At 33.4% G+C, this 23,724-nt stretch overlaps 2 protein-coding genes across 2 annotated transcripts; both read right to left on the bottom strand.

The window, feature by feature from the left end:
* Positions 1 to 4,798: 4,798 nt before the first annotated feature.
* On the bottom strand, positions 4,799 to 7,314 carry LOC115702459 (uncharacterized). Its single transcript, XM_061105750.1, has 4 exons — positions 6,009 to 7,314; positions 5,772 to 5,961; positions 5,585 to 5,675; positions 4,799 to 5,509 (listed from the first exon to the last, which is right to left on the bottom strand). The coding sequence occupies exons 1-4, from the start codon at positions 7,312 to 7,314 to the stop codon at positions 4,799 to 4,801; spliced, it is 2,298 nt and encodes a 765-aa protein (XP_060961733.1).
* Positions 7,315 to 7,353: 39 nt separating this feature from the next.
* On the bottom strand, positions 7,354 to 8,289 carry LOC115718743 (uncharacterized). Its single transcript, XM_061105749.1, has one exon. The coding sequence runs from the start codon at positions 8,287 to 8,289 to the stop codon at positions 7,354 to 7,356; it is 936 nt and encodes a 311-aa protein (XP_060961732.1).
* Between the last annotated feature and the right edge of the window lie 15,435 nt (positions 8,290 to 23,724).

The following is a 23,724-nucleotide window of genomic DNA, read 5'->3' as shown; positions in this document are numbered from 1 at the left end:
CTCAATTCCAACCCCGACCACGGCCTGGACTCGGACCCTAGACCCTGGACCCAAATGATGCCATGGACCCAAACTGGGACTTGGACCCCAGGCTCAAACCTAGACTCAAACCCCAAACCTAGACCCCCGAACCCGAACCCGATCCCAGACAACATACTCAGACTCGGACCCTAGACCCCTGATTAAGGCTCAAATTGATACATTTTAAGCCTTTATTTGTACACATATAATTAATATAAATTAAATATTCCTTATTTTTAATGGTGAATTTATTTTAATTGGAAATATTTAATTTATTTTAATTTGTGTATTATTTTTCAGATTTGAACAAAGTGGTATAATGAAAAATGAATGTAAAAGCCCAAATTACTACAAATTTAACAAAGTGAGGTGTCCATTTGATTGGGTTCAATAACGTGGCCCAACTTCCACCCTTCTCAATTTTCAATTAAATTTATAAGTCCACTTAATTGAGTCAACATGGAGGAGTGATCCACTTGAGTTTATGCATTCATGTGGTCCATTAAATCACAAAAGGCCCAATCTAATTGTTTTCAGCTTTCAACACGAGACGAAAGCTATTTTCCTTTAGCTACCGTCTCTGAGCTCGACACGTGGAAATCAACTTTATTCTTCATTTCTGATCCAAAATGAGACGTGCATGATCATGAAGCCACTTCCCTCAGTAGCGACTTATGCGCACATTCAATCTCCACTCTCCACTCTTGGCGTGTGACACATTGCTTGCTACTCCCACATTCTGTACACGCACAGAATCTTATGATACCATTTCTCAACTTTTAGGGGGCGTTTGGTATGAGATGTTCAAAATAATTTAATTATAAAAAATATTGTGAAGAAGAATATGGTTATAGAGAAATGTGTAAACTGTGTTTGGTTGTGTAGGGTAATATGTAATCATATTCTCGTTAATTGAATTATATTGTTTGGTTGAGTACAGGAATCTTATATATTATTTTAAAAAATTAAAATAAAAATATTTTTTTTATTGTATCTATAGAATGTTAATTATACATAAAAATAAATAATTATTCATTAAAGAATATATTTATCAATTAGAAAATAATAAATTTTATTGTATTTTTTATTAGTTAAAATAAATATTTCTATATATCACTATGTTATTTATTTTTGTTCGCTATATTATTTATGTACACCATTCTCATAAAATTAATGTATAATGCTGTTATTGTTAATAACATAAAAATAACTCAGTTATAAAAAAACCGATCTTACAGACTAAATATATATATATATATATCGTAATATTTTATTTACAATAAATTATAATATTAATGGTATTCAAATTTATTTATTAATTTAAAAATATTATTCAAATTAATATAATGGAAGGGAATAACTAATCCCACCCTTTTTTAATATATCAACATTACCCTCTTTAAGGGTATTTATATTACTAAAGGAATGACATTTTAAGATTAAACCTTCCAAACAAACAAGGTAATGTTTAATATTACCATTCCCTTGCTAACATTAACCTATTCCAAACACCTTAGTGCCATTTTCTCCACTAAGTGTAACACGAAAAATACCTGTTTTGGAAGTATTTTGCTCTATAAATAGGACCATGGAGGAGAACAAAAATCAGATTTTACTTTATTAATTTTGGTGTAAAGACAATATTTTTTCTACGCTAATTTCTTTGGCAAGACTAAAGTGTAAGTTCATGCAATTTTTATTTTTCTAATATATTAATTCTCTTTGTTCTTCATTTCCACATTTGTTATATTAAATTTATCTTCTTCTAATTTGCACTTTAAATTTAATAGTACATTTTATATAAGTTTAGTCATGTTTTTCTTATGTAAGTTAGGCTATTAATTATTAGAGTGTTTATTATATTATATGATTTTTACTGCATTCTGCCGGTGGTATTTTGTCAATTTTAATTATATAATATGATAGTATTTTTAGAAGTAGTATTAATTTAATTAGAGAACATATTTTTCTAGTGAGCTTAGTTATACACATTTTCCAACCATAATTAATGGTGTAGAATTATAGTTGAGATTAAAGAATCAATTTTATTAGGAAAATATAATTGCATGTACGAAGCTTATGTCTTCCATAATCATTTTCTGATCATTTCTCATTTTAATTACTTGTTTAATTTTTAAAAATCATTTTCTCAATATTCTCATCACATTCAAAGTTCTTATTTTATTCTCGTAAAATTACTAATTGTCCTTTTGAGTGTATTTTTCCTCCGTGTGGATACGACATATAGCCCGTTTACTATTGCGACCGCATTGTAACTAATTGGCACTACAACATTCAACACCATTAGCGGCGGGCCCCTTTGCCGCTATTGGTGTCCTTTCTGGCCGCTAAAGGGCATTAGCGGCGGACCTCGGCCGCTATTGGTCCTGCCGCTAATGCTTGGCCGCTATTAATAGTATTAGTGGCCAAAAAAGGGGTCCGCCGCTAATACTATTAATAGCGGCGGGGTCCCGCCGCTAATGCTCCGCCGCTAATACCCTTCAGAATAAAAAAAAAAATTATAAATACTTATATATAAATAAATAATTATTTATATAAATATTTAATAAATAAAATCTAATTAATATAATTATAACAATTTAATAAAATTTATTGATAATTTAAAAATATCTCCAAGGTAATTAACTTTAACATATTAATCCTAATAAAATATTGTCTCAAAATTAAACTAAATTATTACAAAACATAAATAAATTATTCTTTAACATCTTCATTCAGGTCTCTAATTATAAAGTCTTGATCTCGTTACGAGTCCCCGAAGCCCGTGGCGGAGAAGGCACATATGCTTGGTCTGATGATAAACCGAGTGTTAAATTACCGAGCTTAGCTTGGTTGAAAATGGGAGTTGAATAAAATTGGTTCTCCTGCGATGAACTCCCAAATAATCCAAAATCAACAAAGTTTGAGCCGAGCGGAGGAGACTCTGATGGTGTTCGGTATAAGAACTGATTTCCCAATGGCGGACCAGACTGTTGTTGCTGCTGAGGAAACTACTGAGAAAAAGATTGGGGTTGCTGCTGCAAAAAATTTTCAAATTGCTACTGTTACAAACTTTGGAATTGTTGTTGCGAAGACGACTGTTGTAGTTGAGGAGGTTGTTGTTGTTGTTGCTGTTCCGGAGGAGCGGCATAACTCTGAGAAGACGAACCACCAGACGACTGCGACTGACTATACGTTTGAATAAAATTCTCAAAGCGTGGGTTAAATATATGAGCACGTTGTTCAGGCGTCAAATTACCCCCCCAAGTGGCACGCATAGCTGAGAATATTTCTGTCACAGTGCTCATCATTTCAGTAGTTGGTGGGGGAGGCACCGTCGATTGAGTTTGAGGGATTGGTTTCTTTCCTTTGCCCTTGAGCCTTTTACCCACGCCTCTTTGATAGTCAGATCTTTGTCCTAGAACTGTTTCCAAAACGTCAAACTGATAACCAGTATCAGATTCAGATTCAGTACCAGTATCGCTCTGGGATTGACGTTCAAGTCTTTTCCTATCAAGCTCCTTGATCATTTCCTCCTATTTAAATCAAAATTATTAGAATATATAATTAATATAAAATATAAATTTTAATAATAAATCATTTTATTCACTTACATAATCTTTTGCAGCTAATTCATTAACGAAAGTACCAGACGACTTTTTCACATGGATCTCCTTCCATGCTTCAACTACATGCTCTCCAGGAGGACCCCCCTATACGAACATAAACAATTAAATTAGTTTATTATAAGAGAAAAATATTATTAACAATTAAAGAATTAATACATACCATTCCGTGGCGTATGGAAGCCAACGATTTTGTGCCTTGCGTTGTTGGATATTTCATTAGTTGCCGATTCGATTTATTTTTAGTTGAACGATTCAAAAATGCCTCGCTAACGAACAATTCGCAAACCGGTTTCCAAGTCTCGGTATTCAAGTAGTCAGGGGGGAATTTGAGAACTGTCTCCCAATCTTCTGGTTTTTTGTAATGTTGTTTAAAATGCTTGTGTCTGAGTGTTTTTCGCTCACTATACCGCTCCGCCATCACCGAATATAAAGTCCCCATAAGTAGGTCTCGGTGGGGATTCCCATCGATATCAAAATAGTACTGTGTAATAAAATAATTTAAAATTATGTTAGTTTACAAATGAGAACATAAAATTATTACAACCATTAATAATTAAAAATCACTCACTCTTATTCGATTGAGCACTTGATCCTTGTATTGTTGGGGTACATCAGAAAAATTTAGATGACCACCCGGGCACAACATGCTTACTTGTTGGCCAAGAAATCGAACATAATTGCTTGCTTCGTGCCAACAACTTTGCCAGTTTCAAGATCTACCTCCACCGGTAAGGGCTTACCAGCTTCTCTCCTTTTTTTTTTCGAGGTTAGCGTTTGCTGCAACCCCACGACCCTTTCTGACCGGAGGTGGAACTATATTTATTCGAGAGAAAAATAATTTTATTAGTAAATCATACATTCACTATTTATATTCAGAACAATGTTAGATTTAAAAAAAATATGAAAACCTGATTCGCAGGACGACGGTACCCTAGAAGGATCAGGGGGATCCCTGCCATCACCATCCCCACCATGGTATGTCGCTAACGTAGCTGACATTGTACTTTACTTTGAAGACGGAAAAAAATGTAAGAATTCACAAAATGTGAAACACATAATTGAAAGTTCACACAAATGTTAATGCGAAAGAAATTAAAAAGTCATTTAATTGTAAAAAGTTTTAGTAACAAATGTTTACAAAATAAAAATTACACTGACGAATCACTATCATTTCCATCATTCACCAAGTTTACATTTTCATCCTCGACATGTTCAACTAGTAAATCATCTACTTCTTCAGCAACATAATTTTCATCAAGTTCATTATTCTCTATCTCAGAATCCACTAACTGATCGGACGATTTAACAATTACTGGAGGTTCATTCGATTGCATAATCAACTCTCCAAGATCAACCGTCAACACAAAATTGGAAGAGTTAGAATCACTAACAACATCAACATCAGTCTCATCTTCATTGTCATTAATGTCCCAAATTTGTCGATGGCTATTATCTTCAACAACCTTCCAATCGCGACCTCTGAGTGGATCTTCAAGATAGAAAACTTGCTTCGCCTGGTTAGCAAGGATGTACGGTTCATCTTGATACCAATATCCACGAGTATTTATACTGGTTATATTATTTTCAGTGATTGTCTTCTTTCTTAATGGATTAGTGTTATACCATTTACATTCAAACAATGTCATTGTATATGCACCAGTATAAGATATAGTGATTACATCTTCAAGTGTGCCGTAATAATTAAACCCTTTAGTTCCAGCAACAGTAACACCACTATTTTGTGTCTTCCGCTTTTGGTCTTGCTTCGACGCAATAAACCGAACACCATTCACTACACAACCTTCGTAAAATGTTGCTAAGTAATCAGAGCCAGAAGCTAGAGCGAGTAACTCATATATCTAAATACATAAAATGTATTAATATGAGAGGAATATAAATGGTTGAATTAAAACTTTACAATTTTGTCATTATACCTTCTTATGAAACCACGGACGGAAAGTTTGCCTATGCAAGACATCGTGATTACCATTAGGATATTCATGCCTGATCTTGTCCAAATGTTCACTGTGAAGTATGATAATGTCAAGGTACGATAGAGGGAGATAGAGAATAAAAACTAAAAATTTAATAAAATAATTTATGAAAATGTAACAAACTTACTCTAAGTAAGCTTGGATTTCGGGAGAATTTTGAAGAATATACCACTCAGCTTTTTCACGACCGATATGATCAAGAGGCTTGATAATTCCGCTAGTCAAAGGACGAGATTGAGAATTAAAAACTGAGAGATAGCGACACACAGAAGGCGCATCTTCATTTCGATCAAGCCGATTAAATCTTGTTTCACACCCTTTAAAGTACATTGAACAAAGGTTACTGCCTCATCAGCAACATAACCTTCTGCAATTGACCCTTCAGGACGTGTCTTGTTTCCCACATAATTCTTCAATTTTTTCATGTACCTTTCAAAAGGATACATCCATCTCATAAAGACCGGGCCACCCAGTATCGCTTCTTCAGGAAAATGCAATACCAAATGTATCATTATGTCAAAAAAAGCTGGAGGAAAAATTAATTCCATCTTGCACAATAAGAGAATTAAATTATTTTGAGCATCCTCCATATCTTTTACATTTAGAGTTCTAGAGCATAACTGTCGAAAAAAATTGCACAGCTGAGTAATAGTTGTTGCAGTGTCACGAGGTAGAAATTTACAGACACCAACCGCTAGTACTCGCTGCATAATGACATGACAATCGTGGGATTTTAACCCAATAATGTTAGACTCATCTGGAGAAACTTTGCTCTTTAAATTTGAACAGAAGCCATCGGGAAACTTGATTCCTTTAACAAACTGACAAAAAAGTTGTCTTTTCTCACGAGTCAAAACATAAGGAGCATGCGATTTCATTAGCCTACCATTCCCATCTTCATAAATCCACAACGATTCCCTAATACCCATCTTCTTTAAATCATGTTGCGCATTGGTTGTGTCCTTTGATTTATCATTATCCAAGATGGTTCCTAGGAGACTATCACACACATTCTTCTCAACATGCATGACATCAAGGTTGTGTTTTAAAATATTCGTGCTCCAATACTCCAACTCGTAGAAAATACTTTTTTTCCTCCAATTACAAGTTTCTGCAACTCTTCTACGTTTCACGCCCCCAAAATTTTCATGATGTCCGGGAATTTGGGGTTCGAGAGTATTAACTTGTGATAATATCTCTTCACAAGTAAATCGTCTTGGAGGAGGTCTTCTTTCAACTTTACCATCAAATCGAGTATCCCTTCTCATTGCATGGTTACTTGGCAAGAACCTTCTATGACCAACATATGATGTCTTCCCGATCACTCGAATGGACGTCGTGTCTTCATTACAAGTAGGGCAAGCTTTATAACCTTGACCACTCCACCCAGACAAGCTACTACGAGCAGGAAAATCATTCACTGTCCACAAAAGCGCAGCACGCATGGTGAACATCGAGTTGGTCGAACTATCTCTCGTTGGTACCCCATTATTCCACAACTCCTTTAATTCATCCACCAACGGTCTTAAAAATATATCCATGTCTTTACCCAGAGATTTTGCACCAGGAATAAGGGTAGATAGCAAAAAATAATTATCTTTCATACATAACCAAGGTGGTAGATTATAATTAGCCAACACCACTGGCCACATGCTGTATGCAAGACTCATGTTGCCAAATGGATTAAATCCATCAGCAGCTAACCCCAGTCAAACATTTCTTGGGTCCCTTGCAAACTCTGGATGTTTTCCATCAAAGTCTTTCCAAGCGAGACCATCGACCGGGTGTCGCAACACCCCATCATCTTTTGATTTTCCAGTATGATGCCATATCATGCTTTTCGTTGTAATCCTCGAACTATATAATCTTTTAAGTCGAGGTGTCAACGGAAAGTATCGCATGACTTTGCAAGGAACTTTTTTTCCTTTGCGGTTCTCGGAAGTAACCCAACGACTAGTTCCGCAAACTGGACAAGCCTCCTTGGATGCATTCTCCTTATAAAATAAGCAACAATTATACAAACAGACATGGATAGAATCATAACCCAAGCCTAATTTCTTCAATCTCTTTTTTGGCTCGTAGTAAGTTGATGGAATATTATTTTCCTTCGGAAATGCAAACTTTAAAAGCTTCAACAATTCTTCAAAGATGTTATTAGGAATTTTTTCTCTAACTTTTAAATGCAATAGCTTTGCTAAAAAGTTGAGAGACGAAATCCAATCACAACCGGGATACAATTCAGCTTCAATTTCCTCAAATAAGTCATCAAATTGTGGGTTTGTGGTTGGTTGTTCATCTTCTCCTTGTCGATCCTCTGTTGTCGAGGGAAAGAAGTCTTCTAGAATAGGAATCATTTCATCCTCTGATTCAACATCGCCAACTGCTACATCATCGACAGCATCCTCAGGCTCCCCGTGATAAATCCACTTCTCATATCCTTGCATAAAACCTCGATCAAATACGTGTGCTCTAATCCTATCTATTTTTTCAAACCTACTATTTATACATCTCACACAAGGACATCGAATTCTTCCATCACAATCCTTATGTTTTGATGCCATTGCTAAAAAGGCTTGTAGACCATTCCAAAATTCATGGCAACCACGATTTCTGATTTTGGTCCAAGACTTATCGATTGTCGCCATCTACAATTTAGGCGACAAATGAAGTATTAAATATTTGAACGATTTGTAAAGTGTTATGAAATTTTATGAGTACAAATTTTATAATTATAATTATAAAATTTATTATTGTATTCATTAAATTACTAACTTTTTAATTTTTCATTTTTAAATTTTTGAGTTATTTATTGTTTATAAAAAAAAAAATTATTTTCTAAATTTAAATAAATATAAAATAATTAGTTTTTAAATGAATTATTATTATTATTTAAAAACATAAAAATTAGTTATCAAAATTTAAACTAATTATATACTTAATTCCTAAATTTATATATTAATCTTTATAAAACAAATTTATTAAAAGTTACCATTTTCTAATTTATTCATTATTTTTAATTTTTTATACCACCTTAAAAATACAATAACATATATTTTTTTAAAATTTAAATAAAAATTTTACTCATTTAATTGTAATTTTAATTTAAATTAAAAAATAAATAAATTCTTCTAATTAATCTTTTTAATTTGTAATATTTAAATTATTTATTAAGCTATTAAAAAACTAAAAAATTACTATACTTTTTAATGAAAACAATTATTATTATAAAAAAAATTCATTTTACATATTACACTATAAAAATTAAAATAAAACAATTAAAATATATTTAAATAAAAATTGTATTCATTAAATTACTAATTTTTAAATTTTTAATTTTTAAATTTTTGAGTTATTTATTATTTATATAAAAATAAATTTATTTTCTAAATTAAAATAAATATAAAATAATTAGTTTTTAAATGAATTATTATTATTTAAAAATTTTATAAAATAATTAGTTATTAAAATTTATACTAATTATATGCTTAATTCCTAAATTTATATATTAATCTTTATAAAACAAATTTATTAAAAGTTACTATTTTCTTATTTATTCATTATTTTTAATTTTTAATACCACCTTGAAAATACAATAAAAATAATTTTTTTAAAATTTAAATAAAAGTTTATTCATTTAATTTAAATTAAAAAAATAAATCAATTCTTCTAATTAATCTTTTTAATTTTTAATATTTATATTATTTATTAAGCTATTAAAAAACTAAAAAATTACTATACTTTTTAAAATTTTATAAATATAAATTAATAATTTAATGAAAACAATTATTATTATTAAAAAATTCATTTTATATATTAAACTATAAACTAATATATTTCTTTTTCTAATTTTTTAAATTTTTTCATAATTCTAAATTTACTAAACTTACTTTTCAAATCTTTACCAAACTTAACAACAAATTTATTTAATTTCAATAAAATCTAATATAAAATAAACAAATACACATTATTTTTTTTTAAGGAAACAAATACAAATTACTAAAAACATACATTTCACAAAAGAACTTTTCTGTCCACCTTCTCCAAAGTGCTAAAAAAATTTCTTAATCTGAAAACAAAAAGTATATCATATTATTAATTACTGAAATTAATTAAATAAACTACAAATAACCACAATACAATATACATCACTGTTACAATATATATAAACTAGAAAACATAACCGCGCTTTGCGCGGTTTTTCTAACAATTGAGAATCGCATATATTTAAGGAATTATATATATTTTAATATTTCTCTTAATTTTTTTTAAAAATATATAGTTTATACTTGAGGCTACAATCCCCCATTATTATTATTTAAAGCAATTTTACTACTCTATAAAAAAAAATGATTTTACTACTATTGAAATTCATGGTGAACTTTATGGTTATGGTATAACTTAAATTATTTTTTTTTTTTTGAAATCTATAACTTAAATTATTATAATGGTAATAAATTGTTATTTTTTTTTCTCTCTTGAACATTTGCCCAATAAAATTGTATTTCTGAACTATTATCGATACTAAATAATTGCGCACATTATAATATTTGACAGATGAAATAAAATAGTTGAGTTATATATGATAGTTTCCCAAAAATAAAATGGATGTTTAATAAAAAAAATGTATAAGTATTATAGTTTTTTTTAAAAAAATTAACATTATATTTATTGTTTATGAATTTTTTATGCGCACTCCTGTTTTAGGCATATAGATATTTTTTTTTCTTTTTGTGTGCAATGATATAAATTGTAGTTATTTAAAATATTTTGTAAAAAATTAAAATAATTTAAATAATTCATATGCCAAAAAAGAGTATAATTAGTACAAAATGCTGGTTTCGCACTATGAAGTTCAACTATAGACGTGCTTTTGGTCTTCTTATAGATTAGACATTCATGAATACCACAACAAAAAGACTTTACAAATTTATAATGATATATAAAGTTATAGGATGATATTTATGTGCTCCTAATAAATTAATTATTATCAACTATAAGTATAATTATTGGTTGATTACCTATTTATTTTTTAGTAAACTTAAAGATAATTAAATGAGAAAAAGAAAATAAAAAGCTAATAAATTATTAAAAATTGAAAGAAGCAAGATTAAGAAATAAATTCACATAGGCTGTACATGATTCTGTTTGAAAAAATCATGATATAATGTCAAAAGGCATTAGAGCTAGTCCTTTGGTGTTTTCTCCCTCCCCTTAATAATTGTAAAAGATACTAACAAAAAAATAATGTAATAAAAAATATATTTTAATAAACAAACATTCAGTACAAAAGAGTTTTTAAAAGAAAAAAAGGAAATACATAATAATTTATTAACGTAAACCAAAAAGATAAACTAATCACTTTTATTATAATCATGATCACTATTATATATTGATATCAAGATTTTTTAATCTGGTTAAAAATTTTCTTAAAGTTATATTACTCCATTTTTATTTTTATTTTTTGTGGTTTATGTATTTTTACAATTTTAAACCTATAAATATATATATATATATATTTCATTACTAAAAGTAATATTTTAGATTCAAAATTTGTATGTATATGAGTGTTCTATAATGTAGTTTACTCGGTAGCCAAGTGTACTACAAACACTCTAAACGATATCATTAATAGAAAATCAATAAATTATAACATAATAATTCAAATTAGATTTTTTCTTCGTTTTGCTTTCTTTTTTGTTTTTGTTTTCTATGCAATTTTCAATTGGATATTGAATAAAAACGACCTTTATTGATACAATAAAACCAACAAATAATACTAACAAAAATATTGACCAAATGAAAGGGGAAATAAGAGTAAGATACAATTGAATTTGATTTTAAAAAAATAATAAAAATAATACTTGAGTCAAACGATGTCCAAAACATAGCGACAAAATAAAGGCGTATATGAGCGTGAGTGTGTTCATAATGGCAAAAAAGACAACTCCAATCATTAATGTTTTAGAGCTTCTTAGAAAAAAAAAATTAGGGAGGCTAAGTAGCTCCATGGAAACGACAAAAAACTCTACATGAGTTGGTCGTTATTAGATTGGGTCTCCACCGACTGCCACTCACTTGTATTCTTTCATAGAGAAAAAAAAAATGTGATTAAGTTAGGAAGATTCCAACTTGAATATTTGAGGATAATTTGTTAGAAATTACACCTTATTCTATAGAAATAAGCTCTAGCTATATGAGAATGAAACAATTGAATTTTTTTTAACATGATAGAAATTAATAATTAACAAATTTTCACTTAATCATGCATATATAACATTGAGTATATATATAAGTACAACAATATAGATATTTCGAGCAAGTGAATCTAAAAATATATATATTCAGAGATTTTAGCGTACCTTCAAAATAGTGTCAAAAAGGAAACACATATTAATTTTTCTTTAATATATTGAGGAGGGTAAACCTCAATACCTTTTTTTTTTGGTTGTGCATGAAATTGTGAAGAAATGTTAGAATAGAGAAATTAGAATTGAAAAATTGAAAAAAATAGAGCAAATAGATAAATTAGAATGAAAAAATATTAAAGTGTCATCCCACCAGCTCTAACAAAAAGATTATAGAAGAGTAAGAAGAGGAAACGCCATATCATCTACCCTAACAACAGAATTATAAATATATATTAATAGATATATACATAAATTAAAACTAAAATTATGCTAATAGCATAAAATTAGAATGTCACCCGAAGAATAATGTGCTAAATGAGGTCATATCATCAGTTTACTATGTTCTGAACAAACTTATTAACTTGTGGCTTTCTTCATTCTCCTCACACAACACACCAAAGTAATCAAATGCATAAGAAGAAATATCAGAAGGATTTTTTTCTTTTTTTAAAAAAAACTGATTATTATTATTACTAACATATATAATGTGTACTCTCTTATCATTATACATAGAGAGTAGAGCATACATTGATATATAAATATATAGGATTTGCATCATTATAAGAATATATATACATATGCATATACATATTGTATATATTTACAAATCTAGAGCCACCTCAGAAGGAAACTCGAGAGTATTTGTGTCTTGCTTTTGTCAAATCAGCTCTCATCTCTTTTAGCTAGCATATATATAAACAAATATAGCGCTCTCTCTACTGTAACACATGATGAGTTTATAGTTGATTTCTTATTCTAATAAAAATGTGTACACACTCATATAAAAAAAACAATTATTGGCATTGATATATATTTTTGTAACCATTCATTTCAATATGAAACGTTTGCTTAGTTTAATAAGAAACCAATAAATATAACTAAATGCATACATGAAAATGATACTAACTAAATGTTTACCTTAACGTTTGCTTACCTTAATATGCATACACTCAATAGGTTCTTTCTCCAGTTGTTATCATCTTTTCATATTCTTATTTTGGAAGAAAAAAATATATAGTTATAACAATGAAAATAATAACTCCTTTGTTTAATTATTATTAATGATAATAGATGATAATTCATACATCATTATTAATTATTAATTGTTATTTTTTTAGGAACGGTTTTGAGTTTCATTTGTAATAATGTTTACACTATTGAAAGAAAATGAGAAGGAAAAAAGTAATAACAAATAAAAAATTAAAAAAACCACAAATTAGATAAAATAGAAGATTAAGAGGAGAGAACGCCACATCATCTACCCTAACAACAAAATTATATAGATATATAGATTATATACACATTAATATATACTATATATTTTATATACATATATATAAATAAAAAAAATATAAATTTTATATATATATTTAGAACTTCTACACATTAATAATAAACACATATATATAAATATAATGTATATATATACAGATTAATATATACAATATATATACTACACTGTTATATATAATATATATAGATATATAATATATAGTTTTTATATTTTATATAATAATACAATACAATATATATACAACACTCTTATATACAATATATATATATATAATATACAGTTTTTATATGATATATATATACACATAAAAAAAAATCAAAACTTATATATATACCCAATTGTATATACACAAATATATATAAATATACCCGATTTTATATACAAAAATATATATACACAGACTTTTATATATAAAAACCTACATTTATAAACTCAAAAATTATTTAAAACCTAAAATATATAACATTCGAAATTTAAATACACATTATATATACCAATCTAAAACCTAAAACTATATAATACCAAATCCAAAATAAAAAAACAATATTTACCAAAAATAGCCGGTGGTAGTGTTCGGTGGTAGACCGTCGGAGTGTGGTGCGTCGGGGTGGTGGTGCGTCAGAGTGGTGGTGGGCAGCCAAGTGGGGAAATTGAAGAAGAGAGGGGAGAGGCGGTTGGGTTAGGGTTAGGGATTTGAAGTGAAGAAGGGAAAAGTGGGGAAGAGGGGTCTTATGGGGTTTATGTAGTGTTATTAGCGGCAGACCACGCCGCTAATAACAATAATTTTTTTTTATTATGATTTTTTTTAAATAAAATACTATTAGCGGCGGGGTCCGCCGCTAATACCCTGCCGCTAATAATTTGAAACACAACGGGCGGGATTTTTCCCGCCCACTCATTAGCGGCGGGGTATTAGCGGCGGACCCCGCCGCTAATAGTAATGACGGCGGGCATTAGCGGCAGACAGCCCGCCGCTAATAAATTTTTCAAAAAATTTAAATTTCAGCCTACCAATAGCGGCGGATACCGGGGTGCGCCGCTAATACTGCCATTATTAGCGGCGGAATAGCTCCGCCGCTAATACTCCCGCCGCTATTGACTGTTATTCTTGTAGTGTGGGTGACATCAACCCCAGACCCAAACCTGGACCCAGACCTAGAACATGCACCAGACCCAAAATGGGACCTAGACCCCAAGCTCGAACTCGGACCCGGACCCAAAACCCTGACCTGGACCCGAACCCCGAACACGGACCCAGACTCAGACCCCAAACCCAGACCCCAGTCCCCTAATTTTAGAGCCGAACTCAACCCCAAACCCTAGATCCTGGACCCTTAACTCAGACCCTAGATCTCAAACCCAAACCTGAAACCTAGCCCAAATCCAGACCGAGACCCAAACGCAAACTTTGACCTAAAACTTGGAACCTGGACCTAGACCTAAACATGCACGGTGACTTGAACCCCAGACTTGAATCGGGACTTGGACTCCAGATCCGAACCGGGACTTGGACCCCAGACCCCAAACCCGAGCCGAGACCTGTACCTGAACTAAAACCAAAACCCAGACCCCAACTTTGGGTTCGGGTTTAGGTTTCAAGTTTGGGACCCGGGTCCGAGGTCCGGGTCCAGTCCCAATTCATGTTTTTAGGAGGAAATTCGGTGCCATGGTCTACAAAAAAAGTTGTTGTTGCACACTCTAGCATAGAGAGTGAATTTTAAGCCTTAGCAAATGCAGCATGAGAACTTAAATGGCTTGTGTCCTTACTCGGTGAACTACGTTTAGTTGAGACTCCAATTTTATGGGTTGATGACCAAGGGCCTGCAGCAGTAGCAACCCTCTCTTCCATGCGCTCGTTGTAAACATATCAAAATTCATAAATGAAATTTGTTTGTGATAAAATTTTGGCCACCCGTATGTATGTTATATGCCTTCAATTAATCAAGTTGTCGATGTCCTCACAAAGGCTCTACCAGTTGACCGTTTATTTCAATATACTTAAAAGACCAATAAACTCAATGTCGTTGCTACTCCCTTTCATTCGAGGGGATAATAACTAACCTCTTAATTGTACAGTTAGTTAAATGTAGTTATGACTAGTCTATTTGTAGTTAAATTTTTAGAGTCTTTCTTGTTTGTGACAGCTTAGTGTTTGTATCATCCTTCATTATAAATAAAGGCACTTGATCTCTATGATTTGATCAAACATTTCATTTCAATCCATTATATTGTTGTTTTTCTAAAAGACTCTTCAAATCTCAAATTTCTAAATGTTATTATACATTGATAAACAACCTTTAGAGTTAGTTACAGGCAGTTAGGATTTGTTTGTTATATACTGTTAATTAGTTGGTTGTAATCGTTACAGATTTCTTTAACTGTTTTCTTTCCTTCTCCTTGTAACAAACTCTGTAAATCATCCTCTTATAAATACCAATTCATTTTTCAAGACTTGAAACTTTTGCAAAGTCTTGTGATTCAATTCTCTAATTGTGTCCTCCTAGAATTGCATAGATAAGTTTACTTGTTTTACATGGTATCAGATAGCGTTTGACCTACGTCGTTCATGGATCCTCGGCACCCTGAACCTACTGCTCAAACCGCTGCTTCACACTCTGCTACTGCTACTGCTGCAACTACGGTTCAGCAATGGAATCCCTTTCAGAATTCTTTGAATTCGTCTCTCACAGTTCGACTGGATCAAAACAACTTCCTCGCATGGAAATCGCAAGTAATTCCCACCGTTATTGGCCATGGTCTCGACGATATTTTGCTCACTGGTGTTGCCTCTGTTCGTGTTCTTGTTAATGGTGATCCAAACCCAGAATTCCTGATCTGGAAACGTAAAGACCAACTTTTACTCAGCTGGCTCCGTTCTTCTATGACAGAGACCATTCTTGGCTCTCTTGCTCAGTACACTTCATCTTATGAAGTGCGGCGTGCCCTTGAATAGAGATTCGCAAGTCAATCTAAAGCAAGATTGCTTCAGATCAAATCTCAGATATCTACCATGAGGAAAGGTAATCTCTCCATCACAGACTATTGTGATAAGGTTAAAATTCTTGCTGATTCTTTGGCTACAGCTGGTCATCCTCTTGATGACAGTGATCTTGTGATGCACATACTCAATGGGTTAGGCCCTGAGTATGATCCTGTGGTAGTTCATGTCACAAGTCTTGTGGATAACCTTTCTTTAGAGTCTATTCAATCTCTTCTACTAACCCATGAAAGCAGGCTTGAAAGACATTGCTCCATTAATGACTCTACTTCTAATCTTTCTGCCCACCTAAGCATTCACAACAATCGATCCACCAACAGAAACAACTTTCGCCCAAATTTCAGCCAGAACCGTGGTTATCCACCTATGAATCGTCCTCAAGATCGTGCATACAACAGAAACAACCCATCCATTCCCCGGTTACTCTGTCAAGTTTGCCACAAAGCGGGACACACGGCGCCATCTGTCACTACAGATTCGACAAGGCTTTTGTCACCCCAAAAATAAATGAATCCAAAGTGTTTCTTGCTGAAATTGATGACCAAGAAGATCCTCAAGCCTACTCCAGTTCTGCATTACCCGAGTTTACAAAAGACTATGACTTGTATGCCGACACTGGTGCAACCAATCACATTGCTCAGGGCATGGAACACTTAGAATCTGAAATCCTCTACTCAGGTTCTGATACTCTTGCTGTTGGAAATGGAAAAAGACTTGCCATAATTCATATTGGTAACTCCTCTCACCCTTCATGTCACTCCTCCTTACATTTAAAAAATGTTCTTAAAGTCCCTACCATTACTAAAAATCTCATTAGTGTCTCTAAGTTAACTGCTGACAATAATGTTTTCTTATTAGAATTTCACTCTAAATGTTGTTTTGTTAAGGACAAAATCACAGGGAGGGTGCTCCTCAAGGGGAGGCTTAAAAATGGTCTCTACATGCTGGCTCACAGCTCCTTTCCTTCCAAAGTTCAGCTTCAATGTCAGCTTGTTACGAAGAAATCCCAACCCGAGTCACCAAGTTCTGGTTCATCTGCAACCATTCAAGATTGTGTACCCATTTCACATTCATGTTTTTCCTCATGTAATAAGAGTACTGCTACATCAGTAACTCATCCATGTAATGACTCTTCAAATAATAACAATGATTTTTTACCTCCAACTAATGAATCTTTGTCTTGTCTTGCTCAAAAATCTGATGTCAACATATGGCATTCGAAACTTGGTCATCCTACACCAGAAATATTAGGCAAAATCCTCTCAGGATTACACATTCCCACCAGCCTTAAAAATTTAAAATTCTGTTATGCTTGCAAAAGAGGTAAAAGTCATAAACAATTTCACCCTATATCTGAGTCTAGAGCATCTCAACCATTACAATTGGTTCACACGGACTTGTGGGGACCATCCCATGTTGAATCCAAAGAAGGGCATAGGTACTATATTCACTTTCTAGATGATTTTAGCCGTTACACATGGATCTTTCCTTTGTCCACAAAGTCTCAAGCCTATAGTACTTTTTTACAATTTAAGACATTTGTCGAAAAATAATTTGATCTCCCCATCAAGGCTGTCCAATCCGACTGGGGAGGTGAGTATAGGTCCCTAGCATCATTCCTCACTCATCATGGAGTCCATTTCCAACATCCATGCCCCATGACCATGCTCAAAATGGTCGAGCTGAGCGCAAGCACCGTCACATTACTGAAACCGGCCTTACCTTACTTGCACATGCTGGTCTATCTCTTGATTATTGGTGGTTAGCATTTAAACATGCTTTATACCTCATAAATAGAATGCCAACTCGAGTTCTTGGGGACATGTCTCCATATGAAAGCCTGTTTCACAAGGTGCCTGATTACAATATGCTGAAACCTTTTGGGTGTGCCTGTTACCCACATTTAAGACCCTATAACAGTCACAAGATGTCTCTCAGATCTGAAAAATGTATCCTAGTTGGCTACTCTATGAATCACAAAGGGTACTTGTGTGAAAACAAAGATGGCAAAATTTACATAGCAAGAAATGTAGTCTTTAATGAAGAAGAATTCCCAGCCCTCAAACAAGATAAATCCAGCAAGGTATCTTCTTCTTCTCAAACTTTTTTTTCCTTCTACTTCATTTCTTACACCTCCTATCATAACTAATACAACTGTCCCTGCTATGCCATCTGTTACAAATGCCCCTGCTGATATGAGGCCTGCTGCACCAGCACCAGTAGCCACTGCTGCTGCATCAGCTTTTCCTCCCAGCAAGGATCATGATGTCCAGGATACTATTGTTCACTCACCTAATCCCGTACCAGATACAATCAGTACAACAATGAATCCCCACCAGCAACGCTCTAATGAACCACAAATAATCAACCAACCTTCCCACAATAATACCCTCAACACACATCAAATGCAAACAAGGTCCAAATCGGGTATACACAAACCAAAAGCCTACCATGCTACTATCCATCCCTTACCCGAATCCACCTTACCTAAAGTACCAACAACTCTAAAACAAGACCTTAACAACCCAATTTGGCTTGCATCTATGCAGAAAGAGGACAATGCTCTCAAGAAAAATAACACCTGGACACTTGTTCCCTATTCACCAGATATGAACCTTGTGGGAAATAAATGGGTACACCGTATCAAACTTAATGCCGATGGCTCCGTTGACAAGTTCAAATCAAGGTTAGTGGCCAAAGGATACTCCCAAACACCGGGAATAGATTATACCGAGACCTTTAGCCCAGTTGTCAAGCCAACCACAGTAAGAACCTTCCTCACATTGGTAGTTTCAAACAGTTGGGATGTTACTCAATTAGATGTTTCAAATGCATTTCTTAATGGCACACTCAAAGAATCGGTCTATATGACTCAACCACCTGGATTCATAGATCCCCTATATCCTACTCATGTATGCAAGCTACACAAGGCAATTTATGGTCTTAAGCAAGCTTCAAGAGCTTGGAATGAAAAACTCAAAATGACACTCTGCAGCAAGGGATTTTCATGCTCCAGGTCTGATAATTCTCTTTATTTTTCTGGTACGGGTGACACACAAATTCTTCTACTTGTGTATGTTGACGATATATTAATTACCGGTCCGAGCAAGCAACTAATCTCCAGCCTCATTCAAGATCTCAACAAGGAATTTGATGTTAAAGATCTAGGCCCTCTTCATTACTTTCTTGGAGTTGAAGTGCAAAGAACTTCAGCTGGAATGCATCTCTCTCAATCGAAGTATATAGCTGAAATTCTCAGCGAAGTCAAAATGGAAGGAGCAAAGCCAAGCCCCAGCCCCACCAGTTCAGCAATAAAGCTCTCTTTGTCCATTGGAGAACCTTTTTCAGATCCAACATTGTACAGAAGTACATTAGGCGCCCTCCAATATCTTACTCTTACTCGACCCGACATAGCGTTCATTATCAACAAGCTAAGTCAATTTATGTTGGGTTTTATGCCCTAAATAAAACTCTTTACAATCTGATTAGTTATCAATATAAGAAATTTGAAGTGATTGATGTTTGCATGAATTTTACATCCTAATGGTTTAATATGTTTATTACATTCCCACACACAAAATCAGCTAAATCCAGATCATATGTTTATTCAAAATTACAGTATCGTCAACACAGTGGAATGTGATTGTGATCATATGAATCAAAAGACTTGGTCCCTGTTTCATCAGTGTTATTGGATTTACACTAATGTGATAATCAGCGATGATGTGTACTTACACTTGGAGTAAGTGTTATGTTCTTTCCAGGACATTAGTAAAGTATACTAGTTTCGAATGTATGGAGTATACATTGGACTGGACCGATATTGCAACTAAGTTAAGATATTACAAACTTACCGTTATATATATCTTTCCAAGTCAATATCAGTAGTTGATCTTAAGATTAAAAGAATCTAAATCCTGATATGCTTAGGCTCAACTCAGGAGTGCTATTCATGTTCTTTGATTTATTAGTTAAGCCTACTTTTAGGTCAGGGTGATACGTATATTTTGGGAACATGATAGTATGATTGAGTGGGAGTGCTGAACATAAATATGGAATCTATAGCTTCTACTGGTGTATAGAAGTCAAGTGATGATTTCCTTCGAGCTTAGCAAATAGAAGTAAATGGATGAGCTCTTGTTTAACTAACTAATTATTAGATCACTAAACACCATTTACAGGTAGCTAAGTGTTTTAAGGAGCAAAATACATTGAGGGGTGAGAACGGTAAAGAAATCCCATCTCGATGTAGATCATCTATATAGAGGATCTTTAAATCACAATAAGATTATAACAATGGTTAAATGAGATAGCATATTGATATCGTGAAACATATAATATGCTCTATATAAGTCTGAGAGTGCAATTCTAAGTTCTAAGAGTAGATTCAACGAAGAATTAATAAGTAGGAATTTACGCGGTAAATTTGGTTCACTTATTGGAAGCTCAGCATATAGATCCATGGTCCCCATTCTAGTTGAGAACATTCTGCTTGTAAGACTCATTAATTGATTCGTGATTGATTAATTATAATTCTAAAGTTAGACTATGTCTAATTTATGAATTTTCACTAAGCAGGGGTGAAATTGTAAAGAAAAGAGATTCTAGGTTTATTTATTTATTAATGGACTTTATATGTCTAGTTAATAATTAAATTAAATGACAATATTATTTAATAATCTATTTTAGTTATTAAATAATTAGTTTTGGCATTTAAAAGGTTAGAATTGGAAAATTGGCGTTTTTGAGAAAATAGAAATAAAATTTGTTAAAACTGCAAAATCAAGTGGGGCCTATTAACACACCATGGCCGGCCACTATTTGTGGGATTTCAAATTAATATTTTCATTATTTTAATGCCAAATAATTCCTAACCTAAACTTAGTAGTTGCCTATAAATAAAAAGTGATGGTTCAGTCAGAAGACACATCATTAGTTATCTGACAGAAATTTCTCTCTTCAGAAAAACTGAGCCTTCCCTACTTTCTATACCTGGCCGAAACCCTCTTCTCTTTTCTCTCTGCATAAATTTCGACCCTAGTGAAAGAGTAAGTGCCCACACACAACAAGCAGTAACTCAATCATAGATTGGAACACTGTGAAGGATCAAACTTGAAGAAGAAGGACATTCGGGCTCAGATCTTGATTATACTCTGCTACAGAAAGGATACAAGAGTTAGAGATCTGAGTGGAAGGAGACATTATGTAAAGCCCGCTTAGTTAATTTGGAAATTAGCAGTTGTTTATGTTTAATCATGAAATTATTTATAGCTATTTAAATAATCTATGGTACTGTTATTTATGGAATTCAGAAATGCATGGTTATGTTATTCAGTAGTTTTTATATTTCGCATTTCCGGTGTCCGGTATTTTGGAACTCGGCGTTTGGCTCAGTAGAAATCACAACTTAGTATGTTAGTAATTTGGGGACGGGTTTTAGACATTGGGAATGTCGGGAATGGCCGGGAATTTATAATGTCCCAAAAATACCCCTTTAGTATGATTTTCATGATTTTATGGTGGAGGGGCAAAATGGTCTTTTTGCCCCATTAGTGTTTTGTCTTATATGAGTTTATTAAATGAAATAAATGTTTATTTTATGCATGTTATTTGGCTGAAAGAAATTAGTGTTTAAAGATTCCTTTTTATTCATTTTTCATTCAACTTAGAAAATAGAAAAAAATTTCAAAAAGGCTCTCTCTTTTCCTCTCTTCCTCTCTCGGCTGGTAGGGTGATTCTAGGGCTGGAATTTCTGAATTTTCAAGCTACTTCTCTTGCATTCTAAGTGTTCTTCATCCTTGGTAAAGTCTCTAAACTTTTCCCTTTATAATTCAAGAAAATGTGTGAAAAAGTGATGATGCATGTTTGATTTTAATGTGATTCTTGCTGCTGTGAATTGAGGTTAGTTTCAGAGGTTTAAGCTTGTTAGATTAGGGTTATTTAAAGTTGTTTTGATGCATGATTATTAGGTTGAGCAAGCCATAACTTTTTATATGAAAATATGTGACTTTTGAAGATGAATTGTGTAATCTGTTGCTGGGTTATTGTTGAGGTTTTTGTTTGATTTCAGAAGCTATTTCAAGCTTATTTGAGTAGAATTAACTAGGTTTGGATGCATGTTTGTGGGATTTTCTCAAGCTTGAGTTTAGAACTCAAAGCTTGAGCTTTAATGGTGAATTTTGCCTCTGTGTTTTCTGGGTAGTTTTGAGGCCTTAGATTTGTTCTTTGGGGTGTTTAGAACAGGTCTGGAAAGTTTGGTACCAATTGGGGTTGAATTGGTCGAGTTATGAATTTTTGAAGTTGCTGCCTGCGAGGAACCGGAATTCCGGTTGTGCATCCGGAATTCGGATGGGGGTCCCGACTTCCCAGAACCGGAATTCCGGTTGGGCAACCGGTCTACCGGTTGGGGGATTTTTCAGAACCCTAGTTTTCCTCGTTTTTATGTTTTTAGGGGTATTGCCATGCTTTTTATCGATAGGGAAACTTTTAGTTCCAAGTTTTAGTCCCCGGGAAGTGATTTAGCGTGTCACTTATAGCGTTGTGATTTTTATGGTTTAGGAGCCGCAATCCGCCGTCACTTCGGGCCAGTCGGGTTGACCGGCACACCTGAAATCGGAATCCAGGTAAGATTAGTATAACAGTATGCATATGTAGATTACATGTTTAGCGTGCATGTAGGAAGCCTATTAGATTACATTTGTTGTATGTTGGCTTCGAACCATCCAACCCTGTCACGTCGGTACAGGCTGGAGTATGACCAAGAATGAGTATGACCGGCTTGACCGATCAGCCGACACTTGGTTGGTGGTTCCGTGCTATTGACGTATCCCGTCGGTACAGGCTGGAGTATGACCAGCAGTCGGAGTATGACCGGTTCGACCGATCAGGTGGATATAGTAACACGTCGGTACAGGCTGGAGTATGACCAGCAGCCGGAGTATGACCGGTTCGACCGATCAGGTTGTTACGTGTCAATAGTACCGTCCCTATGAACGTTCAGAACTCAGTACCATGTTGGACATGGCAGTAGTGGCTCAGTACCATGTTGGACATGGCAGTAGCGGGACTCAGTATTGTTGGGAATTATTTTACCAGGATCTTAGATCTACTCACAAGTATGTTTATTAACATCCTAAATATGAACTTTCTAAAACGATAAAATAAACACATATAAAGTTAAGAAAACCTTACATTGATGCAGCGGAATAAATGTCTCCTTCCACTCAGATCTCTAACCCTTGATTCCTTTACGTAGCTGAGTATAATCAAGATCCGAGCCCGAATCTCCTTCTTCTTCAAGCTTTGATCCTTCACAGCCTTCCAATCTATGATTGAGTTACCAAGCTTCTTGTGTGTGGGCACTTACTCTTTCACTAGGGTC

The sequence above is a fragment of the Cannabis sativa genome, chromosome X (assembly GCF_029168945.1).
Source record: "Cannabis sativa cultivar Pink pepper isolate KNU-18-1 chromosome X, ASM2916894v1, whole genome shotgun sequence".
NCBI lineage: Eukaryota > Viridiplantae > Streptophyta > Magnoliopsida > Rosales > Cannabaceae > Cannabis > Cannabis sativa.
Note: the sequence above shows the minus strand (reverse complement) of the source record. Positions and strands in the feature narration are given on the sequence as shown.